General features: G+C 44.8%; 1 protein-coding gene across 1 annotated transcript in view; it reads right to left on the minus strand.

The window, feature by feature from the left end:
- LOC109887500 (voltage-dependent P/Q-type calcium channel subunit alpha-1A) overlaps nt 1-23,261 on the minus strand; it is a 167,363-nt gene that overhangs the window by 31,515 nt on the left and 112,587 nt on the right. Inside the window, 7 exon segments of the mRNA XM_031828066.1 lie at nt 362-467; nt 6,424-6,520; nt 9,076-9,203; nt 11,439-11,589; nt 11,682-11,779; nt 11,952-12,017; nt 18,436-18,552. Of these exon segments, the coding sequence (XP_031683926.1) occupies nt 362-467; nt 6,424-6,520; nt 9,076-9,203; nt 11,439-11,589; nt 11,682-11,779; nt 11,952-12,017; nt 18,436-18,552 (763 nt within the window).

A 23,261-nucleotide genomic window follows, 5' to 3' on the forward strand; every position in this document is an offset into this window, starting at 1 on the left:
AACCAAATAAAGTGAGACTCAATTACATTGAAACTATGATTGTTATTTCACATAAGAACTCTACAAAAAGAGAACTGTAGCCTATTTGAAACCCTATTACACTGACAGTATGGCTGGTAGTACACATTACATTCTATTGGTTAATAAGAACCATACAAACTCTATAGAAAAAGAGCTGTACTTAGGACACCGTGGGAGAAGCAGAGGGACCCATGTAGGTGTCAGGGACAGCACGGTACACACGATACACAACCACCTTACAGTAGCAGACTGCCCTGCTCTGTTCTAGGGAAGACAAGAAACAGGGGGAGGAGATGGTGAAAAAGGCAAGCAGGAAAGAGGGGTTCCAAACCTTCCGTACCCTTGGCGATCTTGATGTCCAGCGCCGTGCGGATCAGGGCCATCAGGGTGGAGTTGAAGTGGACTGAGTTGTCGTCGGCGACCGGGAGGTCCATCCGCAGCAGCCTCTGTTGGAAAGAGACAATCGGGGGAAGGTGGGTGAGTAAAAAGGGCCCGCCCCCCAGGAAGTGGAGGTATAGGTGTGCTCTGAACCTCCAGGTGAGGAGACAGGGAAAGGGGGTTGGGGAGAGGGGGGGGGGGGGGGGGGGTGAGGGGGAAGGGGAGGAAAGGGAGCTCTGTCATTTTTTGTAGCAGGTTCTGTACGTCTGTCTGTCAACTATACAATGTGTCATTGGCACTGCTACACCAGTTATGGCAGCTGTTTGGCAGCTGAGTTGTTATTAGGTACCAAGAAGATGTTACACGCCACATGGCAGTGGCAAATTATACCATTATTTCTTTACAGCCTGTGAGAGCCAAAGGGTTAACATTACTATGAGTTGGTTGGTTCCTCTTATGGATGTTAACTTGTTCATGTCTGTAGACAGATTTTAATTTATTTTACCTTTATTTAACTAGGCAAGTCAGTTAAGAACAAATTCTTATTTTCAATGACGGCCAAGGAACAGTGGGTTAACTGCCTGTTCAGGGGCAGAAGGACAGATATGAACCTTGTCAGCTCGGGGGTTTGAACTTGCAACCTTCCGGTTACTAGACCAACGCTCTAACCACTAGGCTACCCTGCCACCCCAATAACAGTCGTTGTTGTGTTACTTAGGAGGACCTCACAGGTTCAGTAGTGTCACAGCATTATTTATGCCTTCTCTGATAGAGGGTGTAAGATTAAGTTAGATCCAATGTCAGCTTTGTGCGTTTTCCCCTTGAATGGTTTAGTTCAGGATTATGGGATATTAATCTGATTCTAGATCAGTAAGAGCAGACAGCTGGCTGCCACTAACAGAGCTCCCCGTAGCGGATTGGAGATTCACAGAGTTCAACAGAGACCAGGCCATAAAGCGATAAACCAAAAGTGAGGGACAGGGGGAGGGGAACGTCATCATTTTAATTTATCCTTTATCCATCTTCTGGTCTTGTCAATATAAGAGAAATGGACACGAGCCAACACACACACACATGCACAGACAACACACACAGACAACGTGACGTTAGAGTGTGTGAGACAGGCTCGCAGTAACCGTTGTCACGGCGACATCCCAGACATGCAGCAAGACCATGCCAAGCACTCCGCTCCCCTACCCCAAAACCCTGTGACACATACCCCATCCTCCCCTGTCCCCCCCATGCAACATGCGGTGCAGACACATAATGCATCACAGGACAAGCAGTGGCACAGCCGCACACAGAAAGCATCCTCTGTGTGGTTTAATAATACAATCATGTTTATCTGTTTGGCTTTAGTAGTGGTTACTGGCAGGAGGATATGACATCATTGAAACTACATGTGCTACATCTATAGGAGATATTAGATGAAGGGCTGTTGTTGTCATACAGAGACAATAGAGCTGTAAAGCTCTATTCAAATCCTCTGATCTCTCAATGAATAATGGGTGCAGGGCCTGACAGAGTTAATAGGTGAGCGTGAGAACAGAATTCAGCCGATCAAGACATTTTTTTAAAGGTAAGATGGGCTGAGGTTCTAGGTTAGGCTGCCTTAGGCCTGAGGAGGGCTATACAATAAGTGTTAGGGGGTGGGGAAAAATAATCTCGTTATCAGAAAATAATTGAAAAGAGAGAGGGGGGTTGGTTGTGAGTGGCATTTTAGAGACCGTTTTCAAAGCAAAAGAAGGGAGAAGTTGGAGGATGAGAAGAGGTTGGAGGATGAGAAGAGGTTGGAGGATGAGAAGAGGTTGGAGGATGAGAAGAGGTTGGAGGATGAGAAGAGGTTGGAGGATGAGAAGAGGTTGGAGGATGAGAAGAGGTTGGAGGGTGAGAAGAGGTTGGAGGATGAGAGAGAAAAAAGACATCAGAGAGATAAACAGCGAGTGATAAGAAAAAGAGGTTGAAAGTGATAGAATAAAATAAAGATCTACCACCACACATGCTGGTCGAGTCTGTAACACAGCATCCTGCCTGAAGACTACTGTCTGTCTCTACTGAACAGAGGAGAGTGGGGGTGAGAATTTAACACTACACATACAGGGGACATTATTCTGTGGGTCAGAGGTGAAGGTCAAGTGTGAGGGTTTGACCTCTCTCATTGGGCCGGTAAGTAGTGATGGTGGGTGGGGGATAGGGGACAGGTGAAGGGCAAGAAGGGGGGCCGGGGGTTTTTAATGTCAAACTAAGGTCATCACCTAGAGATGACAGTTTACACAGGGAAAGGGGAGAGAGGTATTTTCAAAGACTGGACTGCTATGGTTACCCCCTGACACAGTAGATGGAGGTGGTGGTGGTGGGGGATGAAAGGTTAGAGGTCAAAGTCTGAAGGAGGGGTTATATTATATCCTTCAGGAGGGAGGCTGTTAGGACTGAGGGACAAAATGGAGGGAGGAGAAGAAGAAGAGAGATAAAAGAGAGGATAAAGCAGAGGCAGGGAGAGGAGAGATGAGCTGAGCTGATAGGAATGAATAAACAGAGGACAGAAAGACAGAGAGATGCAGATATGCAGAGAGAGAGATGGAGAGAGATAGGCAGGGAGACATATAAGGAGAAATAGAAAGATAGAGAAATGGCAAAGTGAAGAATAGAAAGAGAGAGAGAGATGCGGAGAGAGGGATGCTAGAGATCGAGGTAGAGGTAAGGATTAGCAGAGATGCAGGTAGGGAGAGCAGCTGGGAGGATAAGGAGGGTTTGAGGGACAGTAAGTTCTGGCAGTAGAGAGATCTTCTGTGCCTACAGACTGTTCTGCTAGCTGCCCCTGAGGCTCACAGCGATCTGCCTACGAAGGGACACGTGTGTGTCATAAGGGTGTCATAATGTGTCATAAGGGTGTCATAATGTGTTGTAAGGTTTATAATAGGGGGTATGAGGTTATATTAGAGCAGTGGTCACTACCATCCCCGGTCTGAGAGAGAGGGTGTGTAGGACAGGTTTCTGTCTTTGATTCTGTTGGTCAGCTAATCAGCAAGACCTTGATTAGTTGAATCAGAGAACTGTTAGTTCTCCAGGACCAGGGTTGGTGACAACCAAATGAGTTGGGTATATGAGTGTGTGTTAGAATATCTGAAGGATTTCACAGGAATATAAGGGTATTTAACGGGCATGAGTGTGAGTCGGTGTGTGTGTGACTGTGTATGACAGTGTGTGAGAGAGGTAATGGTAGTGCCCGTGTAGTGGTGGGGGTGAAGGGGCAGGCATGCGAGTGGCGGGTTAGGAGGAGGGGAGGAGACAGCATGTGAAGAGGAGGGGACTGGAAACAGAGTAGAACTGCATTGACAGAAGAACGGGGACGGGTGGAACAGATTCACTTGCAGATTTTACTACAGGGCCGAAGAGATTCTACTACGAAAAAGAGGCTAGACGTTATTCTGTGGCAATGATAACAGTTAACTGGTTAGCAAACTACACAACCAACTAGATAGACAACAAACTATATTCAGCTCTCTGTCCTCTACCCAGAAAATACATCCTGATTTGTATATGTTGGACTACTGTACAAGTAAAGACAGAGACCTGCTTCTCTCTCTGTGTGTGTGTGTGTGTGTGTGTGTGTGTGTGTGTGTGTGTGTGTGTGTGTGTGTGTGTGTGTGTGTGTGTGTGTGTGTGTGTGTGTGTGTGTGTGTGTGTGTCTGAGTGTGTGCCTGTGCGTGTGTGCGTGCGTGTGTGTGCCTGTGTGTGTGTGTGTTTGCAGTAGCGCCATCCACAGGACGGAGAGACTCAGAGGACAGAAGTCTTGCGGACCTTCCAAGCCCGGCTGCACACGCATACTGGTGTGTGTATGTATGTGTTTTTGTCTGTGCATGTGTGTTTAGCTGTGTGCATACACTATTTTGCCAGCTTGGCCAAACATTTATATATATTTTTGTATAAATAGATATCTTTAATATTTTTCCACTAGTATACATTAGAGGTCACTCTAATGTACACTCTAATGTACACACCTAAAGTACACACCTGTTTAGAGTCAAAGCTCCTATAGTTACCACAGCTGATTTGATGTATTCTATTCCACTCTGCACTCTACTCAGATTCTTGTAAAGCTTTGACTGGCAAAAACAACGTGTGGGTGTTTGTGTTTGATAATACGTGTGTTTAAAGGTGTGTGTGTGTTTCCGTCAGTATACACGGTGCAAAAGAGCTGAGAAGTTCCCTCCATTCACCCCTTCCTGTGGATAAACCTGTCTGACCTTTGTCCCTTGACCCTAACCCCCCCGCCCCTCGCCCCTACCCTCCATCCCTCCTCCCCATTCCCCACAACGACATCAGCGCTCCCCTCCATCAAATAACAAAAGAGAAGGAGAAAATGGAGATAAAGCAAAATATCAGAAACAAAATGTGTAGAGAAGAAGAACACACCAACACTACGGATACACAGTAAAGCGGAGGAAGAGGCACTAAGCCCCCTGGTTCTAGGGGGTCCTGACCTTGTAGGCCACCCGCGCCGGGCACCTGTTCCCCAGGCCTAGCGGAGGGCTCATATGCCTGAGCATGTCATACATATCCCTGCAACTGATCCTGCCACTGCATGTCAGCGCAGCACAGCCAACGCCCCCCACAGCCACAGCCAGAACAGCCACAGCCAACCACAGCCAACCAGAGAGAGAGCAGAGAGAATAAGAGAAGAGAGTAGGGGTGGGAGAAGGGTAGAGAGAGAAGGAGAAGAGGGAGGGAGAGAGAGCAAGAGAGAGGGGGAGAAAGAGATAGTGAGGGAAGAGAGAGAAGAGAGGGGGACACAGATAGAAAGAGAGATAGAGAATGAGAGCGAAAGAGAGACCAAAGCAAAGAGTAGAGAGGAGAAAAAAGAAACAAAAACAAAGTTATTTGGCTGGTTTGAGAGCGAGAGACGCAGTGAGGCTGTCTAGAACTGGTCTGAGCGGGCGTGGTGAGGGGGGGTAGAACTGGTCTGAGCTGGCGGGGTGAGGGGGGGTAGAACTGGTCTGAGCTGGCGGGGTGAGGCTGTCTAGAACTGGTCTGAGCGGGCGGGGTGAGGGGGGGTAGAACTGGTCTGAGCTGGCGGGGTGAGGGGGGGTAGAACTGGTCTGAGCGGGCGGGCGGGGTGAGGGGGGGTAGAACTGGTCTGAGCTGGCGGGGTGAGGCTGTCTAGAACTGGTCTGAGCAGGCGGGGTGAGGGGGGGTAGAACTGGTCTGAGCTGGCGGGGTGAGGGGGGGTAGAACTGGTCTGAGCTGGCGGGGTGAGGCTGTCTAGAACTGGTCTGAGCGGGTGGGGTGAGGGGGGGTAGAACTGGTCTGAGCTGGCGGGGTGAGGGGGGGTAGAACTGGTCTGAGCGGGTGGGGTGAGGGGGGGTAGAACTGGTCTGAGTTGGCGGGGTGAGGGGGGGTAGAACTGGTCTGAGCGGGCGATGGTGTATATCTTGTAGAAGATAAGAGGAGGTATAGGGAGGAGGAGGAGCGGAGTTGAGTAGAGTTAGAGACTTTTAGTAGAAGTAAAATATAGTTCTATGCAAGTGGGAAGGGAGGGATTGCATAGAAGAGCAGAGGACTTCAGAGGCAAGAACTGAGCTCCACTGCTGGGACTGGGCAATACCATGATGAGGGTGGGGTGTCAATGCAGTTTCTGTCCTCCCTCCCAAGAACAATGCAATGCTACAGATCCCACAGTGTGTCTAGCACCGCACCTAGCCGTGGTTCAACAGCAAGCAAAACAACACAAAGAAAAATGACCAAAGGAGAACAATCAGAATTCTTTTTTTTTCTTCACAATCAAACTCTTATAAGTGTTTTATTTATTTTTCATTTCAGTGGTGCACAACGTCATGCGTCTGGGTGTCTGCATTGTCCTACACATTCTCCTTTCAGATCAGAATGCAAGTAGAAATGGGCAAAATAAAGAAGAAGAGAGAAAGTATAACAAAAATGAAATCCAATCAGATCAGATAAGCGACACTCATTCCATTCTTGGATGCTGTAGCAGGTGTGGTTGAGGATTTGTAGGGGAAGTCAAACCTTGCAGGCCACTCTATGGGGGCATTTCTTTCCTAAGCCAAGAGGCGGGTCGATAACTCGCAATAAACTGTACATATCCTTATAATGAATGCGACCGCTGCAAAAAGAACAGGAGGAGTTAGAACAAACGTAGAGGACAGATACGACAAGAGAGAACAATGGGAAGAAAGAAGAGCACAAGATTGACAAGAAACAAGATATCATAACAGCAAAATTACTGTACGGTGTACACACACATACTACACACACCACACACACACACACACACATTGTTGTTGCCCGTCACCCATTTGAGCTGTAGTGCTTTTCTTCTGCAATGACACTGCAGTCTTTCCCTGTTCCTACCATTGTCTCAGCCTATCCCTTCTCTGTTTAACCACTTCCTGTCTATTATCGTTCCTGTTTTCCTAATGCAACCCATCCCCGTCTCTCTCAATTCCTCTTCCTAATACAACCCATCCCCAACTCTCTCAATTCCTCTTCCTAATACAACCCATCCCTGTTTCTCTCAATTCCTCTTCCTAATACAACCCATCCCCATCTCTCTCAATTCCTCTTCCTAATACAACCCATCCCTGTTTCTCTCAATTCCTCTTCCTAATACAACCCATCCCCCGTCTCTCTCAATTCCTCTTCCTAATACAACCCATGCCTGTTTCTCTCAATTCCTCTTCCTAATACAACCCATCCCTGTTTATCTCAATTCCTCTTCCTAATACAACCCATCCCCGTCTCTCTCAATTCCTCTTCCTAATACAACCCATCCCCGTCTCTCTCAATTCCTCTTCCTAATACAACCCATCCCCCGTCTCTCTCTCAATGCCTCTTCCTAATACAACCCCTCCCTGTTTCTCTCAATGCCTCTTCCTAATTCAACCCATCCCCGTCTCTCTCAATTCCTCTTCCTAATACAACCCATCCCTGTTTCTCTCAATTCCTCTTCCTAATACAACCCATCCCCCGTCTCTCTCTCAATTCCTCTTCCTAATAGAACCCATCCCCGTCTCTCTCAATTCCTCTTCCTAATACAACCCATCCCCGTCTCTCTCAATTCCTCTTCCTAATAGAACCCATCCTATATATGTCTCTCTCAATTCCTCTTCCTAACAATACCCATCCCCATGTCTCTCTCTCAATTCCTCCTCCTAATAGAACCCATCCCCCGTCTCTCTCAATTCCTCTTCCTAATACAACCCATCCCCGTCTCTCTCAATTCCTCTTCCTAATAGAACTCATCCCCCGTCTCTCTCTCAATTCCTCTTCCTAATAGAACCCATCCTATATATGTCTCTCTCAATTCCTCTTCCTAACAATACCCATCCCCATGTCTCTCTCTCAATTCCTCCTCCTAATAGAACCCATCCCCATCTCGCTCTCATTCCCCTCGTTCATTCCCTTCCCCCTCTCTGCCAACAGTGGTGTGTGCCAGTAATTGGTTGTGTGTGGAGTATAATTAAGGAATAGATCATTAACTAGAAATGCATGTGAATGCTAAATGGCCTAATGTGTAATAGCCACTTGTCATACAGAGGCCCATCTCCCCATAGATTTTCTGTTCCCCCCTCCCTCCTTCCCTCCCTCGCTTCTCTCCAGAAAATCCTCCTTGTTTTCTTCCATGCCTGTCTTTATCTCAATTCACCATGTTACCAAGACCTTTTAATTCTGATTACTTTGATATTCCTACCCATCTCAGTCGTTCTCATTCTCTCTCTCAATTTCCCTTCCCCCACTACTGTGTCTCTACCTCCTTCCCTCAATCTCTCTCCCTCCTCTTCTTCTCTTCTTCTCTCCCTCTACATTGCAGACTACAGGACAGCAGAAGGATAACAGGCACTGGAATACAGATACTAGGAAACTTAGCGTGTTTCAGGTTCCACGGGGGTTGAATATACAGTACAGTAAAGGGGAGGTTTGTTGCCACAGTAAGTTTTGGCAGTATGCAGATTCCAGAGGGGGTGGAGGTGGGGTGGGGGTCTGAACCACACACAGATAGAGAGAGGGCACAGGGAGGGAGGGATAACTGGATCACTGAGAAGGTTACTGCTCAGATCCATGATCCCACCTACAGCTGCTGTCTTGTGTGGATTCTTTAGACTGATTTGGGATCAGTTCAACTACAGGAGACTTGGCCTTTATATCCTTTATGACTCTTGTCCTTTATAACTGTGGAGTAATTTACTTCATGGTTACTGTACAGCTCCCAGACTCCCACTCTTTTCATCTGATGTTCCCAAAGACTGGACTTAGATCAGTTTTACCACAGGCTAATGAGATCTAGTGCCAGGGTTGAACTAGAGCCTAGCCTGAGGACACGTTAGAAGTGTTTAGGTTACACCAGTAAGTTATACAATGCTACTGTACACAGTCCAGGAGGAGTTAACGCTCAGAGATACACAGACATGAGAGGTGATGTCTACCTCTGAAAAAGTAAACACATTAAAACAACAAGAAACCATTGGCATCGTGTGTGTATGTGTGTTTTTAAATCTCCCAGATTATAAATGTTCAGTATATGAGTCTTTATCATGAGGTGCTGATGTGATGCGTCACATGTGTAAGATATGTGTGTATATACGTATATATATTTATATAAATATATATACAGCATGTGTGTGTGTGTTTCTATGTGATGTTTTCATGTGTGTCACTCACCAAGCTGCTTGGTCATATTCAGCCCATATCCTGACATACTCGTCTAGATGATGTGGGCCGAGGATGGAGGAGTCTCTGGTCAGGTACTCAAAGTTGTCCATGATGACAGCAACGAACAGATTCAGCATCTAAAAACACAAACAGCCACATTATTACACAGTATTATGTCAGCCAAGCAAGTGTGCACTTATTTTTTTATTTATTTGACCTTTATTTAACCAGGCAAGTCAGTTAAGAACACATTCTTATTTTCAATGACGGCCTGGGAACAGTGGGTTAACTGCCTGTTCAGGGGCAGAACGACAGATTTGTACCTTGTCAGCTCGGGGGTTTGAACTCGCAACCTTCCGGTTACTAGTCCAACGCTCTAACCACTAGGCTACGCTGCCGCCCAGACTAGCGTTGCAAAATAAATTCCCTGGTTTTCAGGAAATCCTGCACTGTAAACCTCACAGCATTTTTAACTCAAATACTAAGTTGTACTTATTAAAAAGTCATTATTACTTAACATGTTTATGTGGTACTGACTCAAAAGTAAATTAGAAGTCACATCAACTAAATGTTTAAAAAATATGATAACAAATGAACATTTTCCCAGCATGCTCTACTACAGGTAGATTTTCTGGAATTCTTTTTAATATCTGTGTTTTTGCATGTACATTGAAATATAATTGTTTCTAATCCAATCACTTCATTTTTGCACTTGTTACCGAAATGGTTGTTCCAGTTTAAATGGCTTAGGTCGTTTCCTCCCACTGTTCTTGTCACGAATCTTGCCGAAGATGGTGCCTCTTCCTGTTCGGGCGGCGCTCGGCGGTCGTCGTCGCCGGCCTATTAGCTGCCATCGATTCCCTTTCCTTTTGTTTCTGTTAGTTGGGTCTAATTGGTTACACCTGTTTTGAGTTAGTTTTGTTTGTAGGCTATTTAAGGGCACTAGGCCCGCGGGTATTGTGCGGGCTTGTTCTCTGTTTATTGGTGTAATCTCTATTTTTCCAGACAGTTTTAGTCCTGTTTATTTTGGACGGGTTGTTTCATGCTGTCACGCCTTGGTCTTAGTATTTTGTGTTTTCTTTAATTATTTGTTCAGGCCAGGGTGTGACATGGGTTATTGTGTTGTCGTATTGGGGGTTTTGTAGGCATTGGGATTGTGGTTGATTAGGGGTGTGTCTAGTGTAGGCTTGGCTGCCTGAGGCGGTTCTCGATCAGAGTCAGGTGATTCTCGTTGTCTCGGATTGGGAACCGTATTTAGGTAGCCTGAGTTTCACTGTGTATTTGGTGGGTGATTGTTCCTGTCTCTGTGTAGTTTCACCAGATAGGCTGTAATAGGTTTTCACGTTCCGTTTGTTGTTTTGTTTATATATAGTTATTTTCATGTATCGTACTTATTTTCATTAAAGATCATGATTAACCACCACGCTGCATTTCGGTCCGACTCTCTTTCAACAAACGAAGAACGCCGTTACACATGCGCCCTTGTGTTTTGCATGTCCGTGTCTCCGCTGTCTTTGGAATAAAATATCCACTTACGGAATTACCTGCTCTCTGCTCTTGACTCCTCCACTCACCATTCATAGAAGTCATAACAGTTCTTAACCCTGGCAGTCAATATGAATGCAGGTTGTGGGTGAATACACATTTCAACTGTTGGATAGTCTAACGCTGACTAAATCCCAATAGGAATTACAAATCACTTTGCAAGCCAGCATAATGTGATTTACAGTTAGGGTTGCACATTTTTGGATTACTGGAAACTTTTTGGGGAAAGTTTGTGGAATTTTGCAAACCTACTTTTGCATGACTGATGTGGCCTGTAATCTAAGAGTTTCAGGCCACTGTATAAGGCCTTGTGATACATGTAATGGTTCAATAATAATGATAATATTTGCCTAGGAACTCTCTTGGTGAAGACCAAAGGCTTGAAAATTTACGAATTCAACAACCATGTCTCTGTCATTACAGTAACAAATACAGTCATGAGTGGTAACTCTACAATTCAATCGAAAAGGCCAGGCACACTGGGAAATTATTGGAGGCATGGCTTATTGGAGGCATGGTGGGAGCGTTACATTTAAGAATACCTTACATAAAATTACACATATGAAGGTAGTACTGTTAACTTCAGCTATTTAACTTTCTTAACTTCACTTTTTTAGTTAATCGGTTTCCTAAAAATGTTTGAGTAGCCAGAACCTATCCGGTTTTGCAGTGTGGTTGGACTATTCTGGAATTCCTACTTATTCCCTCCTGATTCCGGGAATCCTCCAACTAGGATTTAGGGGATTTTGCAATCCTATAACCGACACTAAGGGGGAAAATATGACTAAAAGGGGAATAGAGAAAGACAGACAGCTAGTGCTTCTCACCAGGAAGGAGCAGAAGAAGATGAAGGACACAAAGTAGAGGTAGGCAAACTGGCTGCCACACTCTGGTTCCGTGTTCCCTGCCAGAGGATCACAGAGCTTCCCTCCAAGACACGACAGCATGATGTCATGCCACGCCTCGCCCGTGGCACTCCTATACAAATACACACACGTTGGAGACACACGTATGCATGTACTGTGCACACAGGCTCGCACAAATGTAAACATGCACACACACACACACACCTGAAGAGCAGCATGAGAGCTTGGAAGAAAGTCCTGAAGTTGTTGTGTTCGTTGATGGCGCTCCCTTCCTCCTCCTCCATCCCTATGTTCCCAAACAGCTGACAAACAACAAAGTGTCAGCATCCTAGGTAATATGGGAGAATGCACAACCTCACACACCACCCTATGGCAGGCAAGTGTCACTTTCCCTGGGTGCTTTTTATAAAGTTCATGTTGATCTGTAAAAATGACCATTCATTTTGACTTGTTTTTCTTCGTGTCTCTACTCACCTGCATCCCGATGATGGCATAGATGAAGAACAGCATGCCGATAAGCAGGCACACGTACGGCAGCGCCTAAACAGACATAAAGAGCTGGAGTACTATTCAGTGTGTGTGTGTGTGTGTGTGTGTGTGTGTATTCTGTCAGAGCAGCATTGTGGGGACCTAAGTGGGTTTTTTGCAGAGGAAGGCCCAAGTCACTATTATTCGAGTCATGAGCAAGTCTCAAGTCCCAAGTTCCATGTCTTAAGTCGAGTCCCAGAAAGAACAGGTCGAGTCTCGGGTCCAGTCCAAGTCGTGCATTCTAAGGGAAAGTCGAGTCAAGTCACAAGTCAGGTAAACAAATCTATACATGCAATGACTTGTTCCAACTACAAATCCTGGTCTTGGAACTATAAGGTTCTATCTGACATGTCAGAAATGAGTTAGTCACATATAATAGATCTTTAGATGGTTCTTCATATGTTTGTACTTTTTGAAAAAGTACATTTTAAGTGAAAACATGTAAACTATACAATTCTGTGAGGTCACATCGTTGTTCAGTGATGACAGTCATTTGTCTAATGATCATAATGTATGTCTTAATGTATTTGATGTGTTCTGACTATTTTGGTAAAATACAAATTATATCATTTATGTATTCAAATAGCTACAGTCGTAAGAACTGAATATGTCTAATTTAGAAGTGTCAAAAAGAACCTTATGGCTGAACATACATTAACATTTCAGAACCATAAGCTTATCTTCTAATGCACGCCCCTAAAAAGAACTCACTACAAAACACTTCGGATGGAGCGATGTATGAGAGTCGGGAAGCAAGTTCAGGGAGTGAATACATTGAATTAATAAATGAACAAAGCAGTGCACAGACATGAACCGGGAACAGAAACAATGATGACTGGGGGAGGAACCAAAGGGAGTGACTTATATAGAGCAGGTAATCAAGGAGGTGATGGAGTCCAGGTGAGTGTCATTATGCGCCTAACGCTGGTGACAGGTGTGCTCCCTAACGAGCAGCCTGGTGACCTAGAGGCCGGAGAGGGAGCACAAGTTAAAACTGATGCTCAATATCTCAGAACTTTGCTTAGTGCAGATAGAGCCTTATACTCCCAAGGTCACAAAATCTTGTGACTACCAGACATCTCTTTTCCTTATTTTGTCTACAATATTTTGATTGCGTAATAATTGATTTTAACAACAAATTCCAAATCCAAGCTTCATTTTTATTTATTCAATTTCAAGCAATTTTGACATACCAAAATACCAGTAAACCTATGCAAGTAATTGTTGATTGATGCCCCATTGCTGGTGAGCATGCAAAGTAATATTCCTGATCATCACAATTTTTGGGGCTGCATACTTATACATGTCAATCCTCTCTCCCTACAACTTGATGTGTGCACTGCACCCGATTATATAGCTGTACAGCAGATGATATAGCTGTACAACAGATGATATAGCTGTACAGTAGATGATATAGCTGTACAACAGATGATATAGCTGTACAACAGATGATATAGCTGTACAACATATGATATAGATGTACAGTAGATAGCTGTACAGTAGATGATATAGCTGTACAGTAGATGATATAGCTGTACAGTAGATGATATAGCTGTACAGCAGATGATATAGCTGTACAACAGATGATATAGCTGTACTACAGATGATATAGCTGTATAGCAGATGATATAGCTGTACAACATATGATATAGCTGTACAGCAGATGATATAGCTGTACAGCAGATGATATGGCTGTACAACAGATGATATAGCAGTACAGTAGATAGCTGTACAGAAGATGATATAGCTGTACAGTAGATGATATAGCTGTACAGTAGATAGCTGTACAGTAGATGATATAGCTGTACAGTAGATGATATAGCTGTACAGTAGATGATATAGCTGTACAGCAGATGATATAGCTGTACAGCAGATGATATGGCTGTACAACAGATGATATAGCAGTACAGTAGATAGCTGTACAGAAGATGATATAGCTGTACAGTAGATGATATAGCTGTACAGTAGATAGCTGTACAGTAGATGATATAGCTGTACAGTAGATGATATAGCTGTACAGTAGATGATATAGCTGTACAGCAGATGATATAGCTGTACTACAGATGATATAGCTGTACAGCAAGCCGGCAATCCTTTCGCTAGCTCATCAAACCATTCAGTGACCAGTTCTCTTTTTGACCCGCGACTCCCAAAAAGGAGTGGTTAAAAGCTTGCGACCCCCCATGTACACACATGCACACGCTCACAGGTGATTCATTTTCAAAACGCAAGATACAGAAATAAACTGAGATTTACACTTTAATGTTGTTTACATTCATGTTTACAGTCAATATCAACGAGGGATATCAGGTCACTGGAGTCTGGAGTCCAGAGCAGGCAGGATCATACGGTCTACATGTATGCAGAGAGGCTTGCAGGATCGGATGGAGAGCATGATCTGACTGTAGCCTTTTTTCCTCACAAATATCGTAATTAATTTGTCAGAACACATTACATCTTCATCCCATGAGTATTGAAGGTAGTGCGATGTTACATCTATCTTTAGACATATACAGTTGAAGTCAGAAGTTTACATACATTTAGGTTGGAGTCATTAAAACTTGTTTTTAAACTACTACAAAAATGTTAACAAACTATAGGTTAGGAGATCGACTTTGTGCATGACACAAGGAATTTTTCCAGCAATTGTTTGCATACAGATTATTTCACTTACAATTCACTGTATCACAATTCCAGTGGGTCAGAAGTTTACATACACTAAGTTGACTGTGCCTTTAAACAGCTTGGAAAATTCCATACAATTATGGCTTGGCTTTAGAAACTTCTGATAGGCTAATTGACATCATTTGAGTCAATTGGAGATGTACCCGTGGATGTATTTCAAGGCCTACCTTCAAACTCAGTGCCTCTTTGCTTGACATCATGGGAAAATCAAAAGAAATCAGCCAAGACCTCAGAAAAAAAATGTAGACCTGAGGGGCAGCTCAGGACTGGCTGACGGCTCTGGTGGCTCCTGGCTGGCTGACGGCTCTGGCAGCTCCTGGCTGGTGGCTCTGGCGGCTCCTGGCAGGCTGGCGGCTCTGGCAGCTCCTGGCTGGCTGGCGGCTCTGGCAGCTCCTGGCTGGCTGGCGGCTCTGGCAGCTCCTGGCTGACTGGCGGCTCTGGCAGCTCCTGGCTGGCTGGTGGCTCTGGCAGCTCCTGGCTAACTGATGGCTCAGGACAGACTGGCGGCACTAGCAGCTCCAGACAGACGGGAGACTAGCAGCTCAGGACAGACGGGAGACTCTAGCAGCTCAGGACAGGAGGAAGGCTCTGGCAGCACTGGAGAGACGGGCGGCTCAGGCGGCGCTGGACAGACGGGAGCACCTGTAGGGAGGAGACAGAGAGACAGCCTGGTGCGTGGGGCTGCCACAGGACCCACCAGGCTGGGGAGACCTCCAGGAGGCTTGGTGTTAGGAGGAGGCACCTGAAGGACCGGGCTGTGGGGGGGGGGGGGCACTGGAGCTCTGGTGCGCAGCCTTGGCACCACTCCCCCAGGCTGGATAACTACTCTAGCCCGGACCCTCCAGAGTGCAGGCACAGGTTGAACCGGGCTGTGGGTAAGCACTGGAGATCTAGTGCCTGGAGATCAGGTGCCTCGCACCTGTCCCTTAGGCTCCACTCCCACATTTGCCCAGCACGAGCGGAGCGCAGGCATAGGTCGCACTGCACCCTCCCAGCGCCCCGGAGACACAGTACGCAGAGCCGGCGCAGGATACCCTGGACCGAAATGGCGTACCGGCGACCAGACACGCTGAGCAGGCACCATACGCCCTGGCTGGATGCCCACACTCGCATGGCACTTTCGGGGGGCTGCCCTATAGCGCACCGGGCTATGGGCACGTACTGGCGACACCGTGCGCTTAACCGCATAACACGGTGCCTGACCAGTAACGCGCTGCTTATAATAAGCATGAGGAGTGAGCTCAGGTCTGCTACCTGGCTTAGCCACACTCCCCGTGTGCTCCCCCTAAAACAATTTGGGGGGCTGCCTCTCGTACCTGTTGCGCTGCCGTCTCATATTGCCGCCGCTCAGCTTTCGCTGCCTCCAGCTCTGCTTTGGGGTGGCGATATTCCCCAGCCTCTGCCCAGGGTCCTTCTCCGTTTAAAATCTCCTCCCATGTCCAGGAGTCCTGAAATTTTGGCCGCTGCTGCTGCCCGTTACCATGCCACTTGGTCCTTTTGTGGTGGGTGATTCTGTCACGATCGTCGTAAGAACCGGACCAAAGCGCAGCGTGGTGTGAATGCATCATTTTAATGGATGACGAAAACACGAAGTAAACTGAACAAAACAATACATGAACAACGACCGTGACGCTATAATAAGACCTGTGCTGACACAAGCACCTAACATAGACAATCACCCACCACCCACAATGACAAAACAGGCTACCTAAATATGGTTCCCACTCAGATCACACCCTGACCAACCAAAACATATAAACATACAAAGCAAACTATGGTCAGGGCGTGACACCTGCTCCAAAACCGCCATAAAAAAGCCAGACTACTAACATTAAAAAGCGTAGAGTACGGTTTGCAACTGCACATGGGGACAAAGATAGTACTTTTTGGAGAAATGTCCTCTGGTCTGATGAAACAAAAATAGAACTGTTTGGACATAATGACCATTGTTATGTTTGGAGGAAAAAGGGGGAGGCTTGCAAGCTGAAGAACACAATCCCAACCGTGAAGCGTGGGGGTGGCAGCATCATATTGTGAGGGTGCTTTGCTACAAAAGGGACTGGTGCACTTCACAAAATAGGTGGCATCATGAGGGAGGGAAATTATATGGATATATTGAAGCAACATCTCAAGACATCAGTCAGGAAGTTAAAGCTTGGTTGCAAATGGGTCTTCCAAATGGACAATGACCCCAAGCATACTTCCAAAGTTGCGGCAAAATGGCTTAAGGACAACAAAGTCACGGTATTGGAGTGGCCATCACAAACCCTGACCTCAATCCCATAGAAAATTTGTGGGCAGAACTGCAAAAGTGTGTGCGAGCAAAGAGGCCTACAAACCTGACTCAGTTACACCAGCTCTGTCAGGAGGAATGGGCCAAAATTCACCCAACTTATTGTGCGAAGCTTGTGGAAAGCTACCTGAAACGTTTGACCCAAGTTAAACTATTTAAATGCAATGCGACCAAATACCAAAACCGACTGGGAATGTGATGAAATAAATAAAAGCTGAAATAAATCATTCTCTACTATTATTCTGGCTTTTCACATTCTTAAAATAAAGTGGTGATCCTAACTGACCTAAGACAGGGAATGATTACTAGGATTAAATAGGAATTGAGTTTAAATGTAATTGGATAAGGTGTATGTAAACTTCCGACTTCAACTATATAATCCACCTAAACTTGGCCTATATGAAATATGAAAATTATCAATGAAATGATCAGCTTATTGTTCTGGCAAAGATGAGTCTGTACCCTGATGAAGACAGCTTGTCTGTCGAAACGTTGGACATAAAAAAATAAAAATACATGTTTTTGCATCTGAGCTCCTAGGTTGTGCGTGCGGCTCTCCTTCATTTTTCAAAGATGAGCCTGTAGCAGTTTGATTAATGTAGGTAGGAAAATTAAATTATTTCTTTCTGGTCACTAATCTGGATATGTGCGCCTGCCTTTGAGCGCAATGCTGATGACTGGTCTTTGGTTAACAGTCAGGACGCTCAATTTTTGGGAACTGAAGCACAGATTACAATCATTTGGTGCAACGCCGTAGGCTTAGGATAGTGACCAGTTCGAATAACCAAGGGTATGAATATAAAATACAAATGGTAGTCTGTAATTTTTATGTATTTTTCCAATTCAGTTTCACACACACCCCAAAAACCTTCTCAGTGTGCTACTATAGCTCACACAACCTGTGTTGATTGACGGTTTGCTGGTCTAATCAGAGGGACGAGTGTGCATTTCACTAGCAAATCTTTTTTGTTGTTGTTGCAAGTGTGATACTGAATGAGTGACACAAAACAAGTGACCAAACGTTACAAAACCTGGCCAGATAAGTTATCAGTCTCAAGTCTAAGTCGAGTCCCAAGTCTTGAGGCTCCAAGTCGAAGTCAAGTCTCAAGTTGTTTTATTATCTATGAAGTTGACTCTCAAGTCATCAAATCTGTGACTTAAACCTGACTCGAAATCATGTCATGTGACTCGAGTCCACACCTCTGGTTTTGTGTGTGTATTCTGTCATAGGTCTCCACAATGCTACTAGTAGGGTCTGTGTGGGTGTATTCTCATAGGTCTCCACAATGCTACTAGTAGGGTCTAGTAGGGTCTCTCTCAGTGTGTGTGTGTGTGTGTGTGTGTGTGTGTGTGTGTGTGTGTGTGTGTGTGTGTGTGTGTGTGTGTGTGTGTGTGTGTGTGTGTGTGTGTGTGTGTGTGTGTGTGTGTGTGTGTGTGTGTGTGTGGCATTACCTTGAAGGATTGAACAAAGGTCCAGAGCAGGATGCGGATGGTTTCTCCCTGCCGGAGCAGTTTGATGAGCCTGGCAGCCCTGAACAGTCTCAGGAAACTCAAGTTGATGAAGTTATTCTACAACACCCACAGTATGACCAGACACAAGTGTAAGAGAGAGAGAGAGATAGAAAGAGAGAAATGGGAGGGGTGAGGGGTAGAAAGAAAGAGAGATGGAAAAAGGGGGAAGAGTGGGATGGAAAGATAGAGGCAGGGACAAATAGAGGGAGAGAAGTGTGAAGAAAAGGAGGTACAGGGTAGAGAGGAGAAGCTTATCACTTGCCATGCAATGTTAGATAACTATATCCTGTCCAAAAACAAACCAAACCATAAAAGCAGGGGAAAAGTTCAAAACCAAACTGAGGAGGATTCAAAACCAACAGAAAAGCAACCAAACAGAACTGGAATCAAATGCAAACCAAACCAAAAAAATCAAGACTTGTAACAGGCTCGGGCATATCCAAGGAGTTAGAAGAAGGGAATCAATACAGGGGAAAGGAAAATCATATGTTTTCAAAACCTAACCATTGTCACCCAATTGTGCAGTAAGTAGTAGCAGTAGGTACAAAGTAGTAGTAGTAGTACTAGTTTGTAGTAGTAGTAGTAGTTGGTTGTAGTGGTGGTAGTAGTAGTACTAGTATTAGTAGTAGCTTGAAGTAGTAGTAATAGTTGGTAGTACTGGTAGTAGTAGTAGTTTGTAGTAATAGTAGTAGTAGTACTAGTATTAGTAGTAGTAGTAGCTTGAAGTCGTAGTAGTAGTTGGTAGTAGTGGTAGTAGTAGTCAAAGTAGTTTGTAGCTGGTAGTAGTGGTAGTAGAAATAGTAGTAGTTTGTAGTAGTAGTAGGACCCCACAATGCTCAGATATAATGGCGCAGGAGGGGATGGCTCCTAATCAACTGTGCTATTTTGTTTTGTTTTTTTCTCATTGTTTGTAACTCATTTTGTACATAATTTGCTGCTACCGTCTCTAATGACCCGAAAAGAGCTTCTAGACATCAGTACAACAATTACTCACCTCGAACTGAAGAAAGATTTTTTCTGCTTTGTCAAGACAAGGCCCAAATCCCCGTCATCAGTGTGAAGAAAAGACGGAGAAAAGGGGGAGGAGGGCAGGGTACCTTTTAAGAATTTGCCAAAGAGTAGATAAACCACCGCTACCCTCCATATTATTGGTCAGCATGCAATCATTGGAAAACAAATGGGACAATCTAAGATTAAGACTATCCTACCAACGGCACATTAAAACTGTAATATCTTATGTTTCACCGAGGCGTGGCTGAATGACGAAATGTATAATATAGAGCTGGATGGCTTCTCCATGCATCGGCAGGACAGAGCAGCTACGTCTGGTAAGACGAGGGGCAGAGGTGTATACTTGTCAATAACTGCTGGTGCGCGATGTCTAATAATAAAGAAGTCTCAAGGTAGTGCACGCCTGAGATAGAATACCTCATGATAAGCAGTAGACCACACTATCTACCAAGAGAGTTCTCATCTATATTATCCGTAGCCGTCTATTTACCATCACAAACTGATGCTGGCACTAAGACCGCACTCAACGAGCTGTATAAGGCCATAAGCAAAAAAGAAAATGCTCATCCAGAAGCGGCGCTCCTAGTGGCCGGGGACTTTAATGCAGGCAAATTTAAATCTGTTTTACCTAATTTCTACCAGCATGTTAAATGTACAACCAGAGGAAAACAACTCTAGACCACCTTTACTCCACACACAGAGATGCATAGAAAGCTCTCCCTCGCCATCAATTTGGCAAATCTGACCATAATTATATCCTCCTGATTCCTGCTTACAAGCAAAAACTAAAGCAGGAAGTACCAGTCACTCACTCAATAAGGAAGTGGTCAGATGATGCGGATGATACGCTACAGGACTGTTTTACTAGCACAGACTGGAATATGTTCCGGGATTTTTCCAATGGCATTGAGGAGTACACCACCTTAGTCTCCGGCTTCATCAATAAGTGCATCGACGACGACATCCCCACAGTGACCGTACGTACATTTCCCAACCAGAAGCCAAGGATTACAGGCAACATCCGCACTGAGCTAAAGGCTAGAGCTCCCGCTTTCAAGGAGTGGGACACTTATCCAGACGCTTATAAGAAATGCCCTCAAACGAACCATCAAACAGGCAAAGTGGAAGTACAAAATTGAATCCTACTACACCGGCTCTGATGCTCATCGGATGTGAGAGGGCTTGAAAAATATTACAGACTACAAAGGGAAACCCAGCCGCGAGCTGCCCAGTTACGCGAGCCTACCAGATGAGCTAAATGCCTTTTATGCTCGCTTTGAGTTAAGCAACACTGAAGCATGACTGAGAGCACCAGATGTTCCAGACAACTGTGGGATCATACTTTCCGCAGCTGATTTGAGTAAGACCTTTAAACAGGGCAACATTCACAATTACCTCAACTAACCTGTACCCCCGCACATTGACTCGGTACCAGTACCCCCTGTATATAGCCTCTTTATTGTTATGAATTTTTTTTTTTACTTTAGTTTATTTAGTAAATATTTTCTTAAGTCTAATTGAACTGCATTGTTGGTCAAGAGCTTGTAAGTTAGCATTTCACGGTATTCAGTGCATGTTTTTTATTTTAATTGTATTTATGTAACCTTTATTTAACTAGGCAAGTCAGTTAAGAACAAATTCTTATTTACAATGACGGCCTACCCGGGAACCGTGGGTTAACTGCAACCTTTCGGTAACTGGCCCAATGCTCTAACCACTAGGCTACCTGCCGCATGTGATAAATTAAATTGGATTTGATTTGAGTAGTAGTAGTAGTAGTAGTATGAGTAGTAGTAGTAGTAGTAGCAGTACTAGCAGTAGTAGTCGTTAGTAGTAGTAGTAGATAGTAGTAGTAGTAGTAGTTAGTAGTAGTAGTAGTTAGTAGTAGTAGTAAATAGTAATAGTAGCAGCAGTAGTAGTACTAGTTAGTAGTAGTAGTAGAAGTAGTAGTAGAAGTAGTAGTAGTAGTAGTAGTTAGTAGTAGTAGTAGTAGTGGGTGCAGGGAACCGTTTTTCTTGTAAATACAACCAAATGCACTGATCCTCAAGGCAAACGCACCACCGCACAATATGGAGCTAGCTAGATCACAGCAAGTTAACCACGTGTCAACGCAACGCAGCAAAGCTGACAGCTCTCCTCCACAAGGGATTGGCTCGTTTTAGTCCTGTGACACTATAAAGTCAGGTTCGATTCCACTTCAGTTCACTCAATTCAGGGGATAAAATGAGACAACATTTAATTAATAAAATTGAAAATTGCCCACTGTTGCTTTAAGAGGACTCCTGAATTTCAAGTCACCTCCTGAAATAACAGTATTTACATGGAATTGAACCCAACCTTTTTTGCGTCACAGTCAGAGAAAGGGGAGGGGGAGTGGGGTTCTGGGTTGAAGGACAAACTGCAAATATATTGATTATATTTAGAAATATAATTGTTACAAAGTTCTAATGTTGATATAACAGTGATAGCATTACTATAACTCCATATTCATAGGGCGAATCATACGACTTCGTCTTGCTCAAATTATTACACACTTAATGGTGAAAGCATTTGTAAAAACCACTACAGAAATAAAACTGTACTTGATCACTGTAAACTATGTGTGTGATGCTCACTGTCCTATTTGATTACTGTAAACTATGTTAGTGATGCTCACGGTCCTATGATGTGCATGGTCCTTCAACCCTCTACCAAGGGAAGGGTTCTGGGTTAGAGAGGGCTTGGCAGTAGGCACATTCAGCTCCCATCAAGAGCATGTTCACTATGGCATTGCAACACAAGCCTATGTGCGTGTATTTATTAGGCTATGTACTATTGTGTGTGTGTGTGTGTGTGTCTATGTGTGTGTAGGTCAGTGTCCATGTATGTCTGGGTGTGTTTAACTTATGTGTCTATGAGTAGTATACGTGTGTGCCATCCCTGCCAGAGACATGCAGTGGGGCAGCATGCACCGTAGCCCGGTCTGCCATGGGTGAAGCTTTAGACCCAGTCACTCTGTGTACTCCTGTCACACCTTACTCCCCTGGCTCTCACAGACACTAGCGCGTGTGTGTGTGTGTGTGTGTGTGTGTGTGTGTGTGTGTGTGTGTGTGTGTGTGTGTGTGTGTGTGTGTGTGTGTGTGTGTGTGTGTGTGTGTGTGTGTGTGTGTGTGTGTGTGTGTGTGTGTGTGTGTGTGTGTGTGTGTGTGTGTGTGTGTGTGTGTGTGTGTGTGTAAGGAATGTAAGCAGTGGTGCATGTCTAGTGATTGTGAGAGTATTGTCCAGGCTGTGTCCTAATAGGCTTGACCAGCTTCCGTTCCTTTCCTACATTACCACAGATCTGATAGAATACTTTTACAACACATTTGTTCCTCCTTCCCTCCTTGAAATAATCACTGATTGAACATGATCAGATTAGCGAGAGCAGGAGTTCCACCACATAGCTACATAAAGGTAACTGCCAAAATAGAGGAAACACCAACGTAAAGCGTTGTAGTAGGGTGTTGGGCCACCACGAGCTGCCAGAACAGCTTCAATGTGCCTTGGCATAGATTCTACAAGTTTCTGGAACTCTATTGGAGGGATGCAATGCCATTCTTCCATGAGAAAATTTCATTTTCATGCTAAACAAACCATTCAGTGACCACTCGTGCCCTGTGGATTGGGTTATTGTCATCCTGGAAGAGGTCACTCCCATCAAGACAGAAAGGTTGAAGGGGAGCATTCAGAAAGGCAGTGTATTTATTGACGTTTACCTTGCCCTCTAAAGGGATGAG

The sequence above is a fragment of the Oncorhynchus kisutch genome, linkage group LG6, assembly GCF_002021735.2.
Source record: "Oncorhynchus kisutch isolate 150728-3 linkage group LG6, Okis_V2, whole genome shotgun sequence".
Lineage (NCBI taxonomy): Eukaryota > Metazoa > Chordata > Actinopteri > Salmoniformes > Salmonidae > Oncorhynchus > Oncorhynchus kisutch.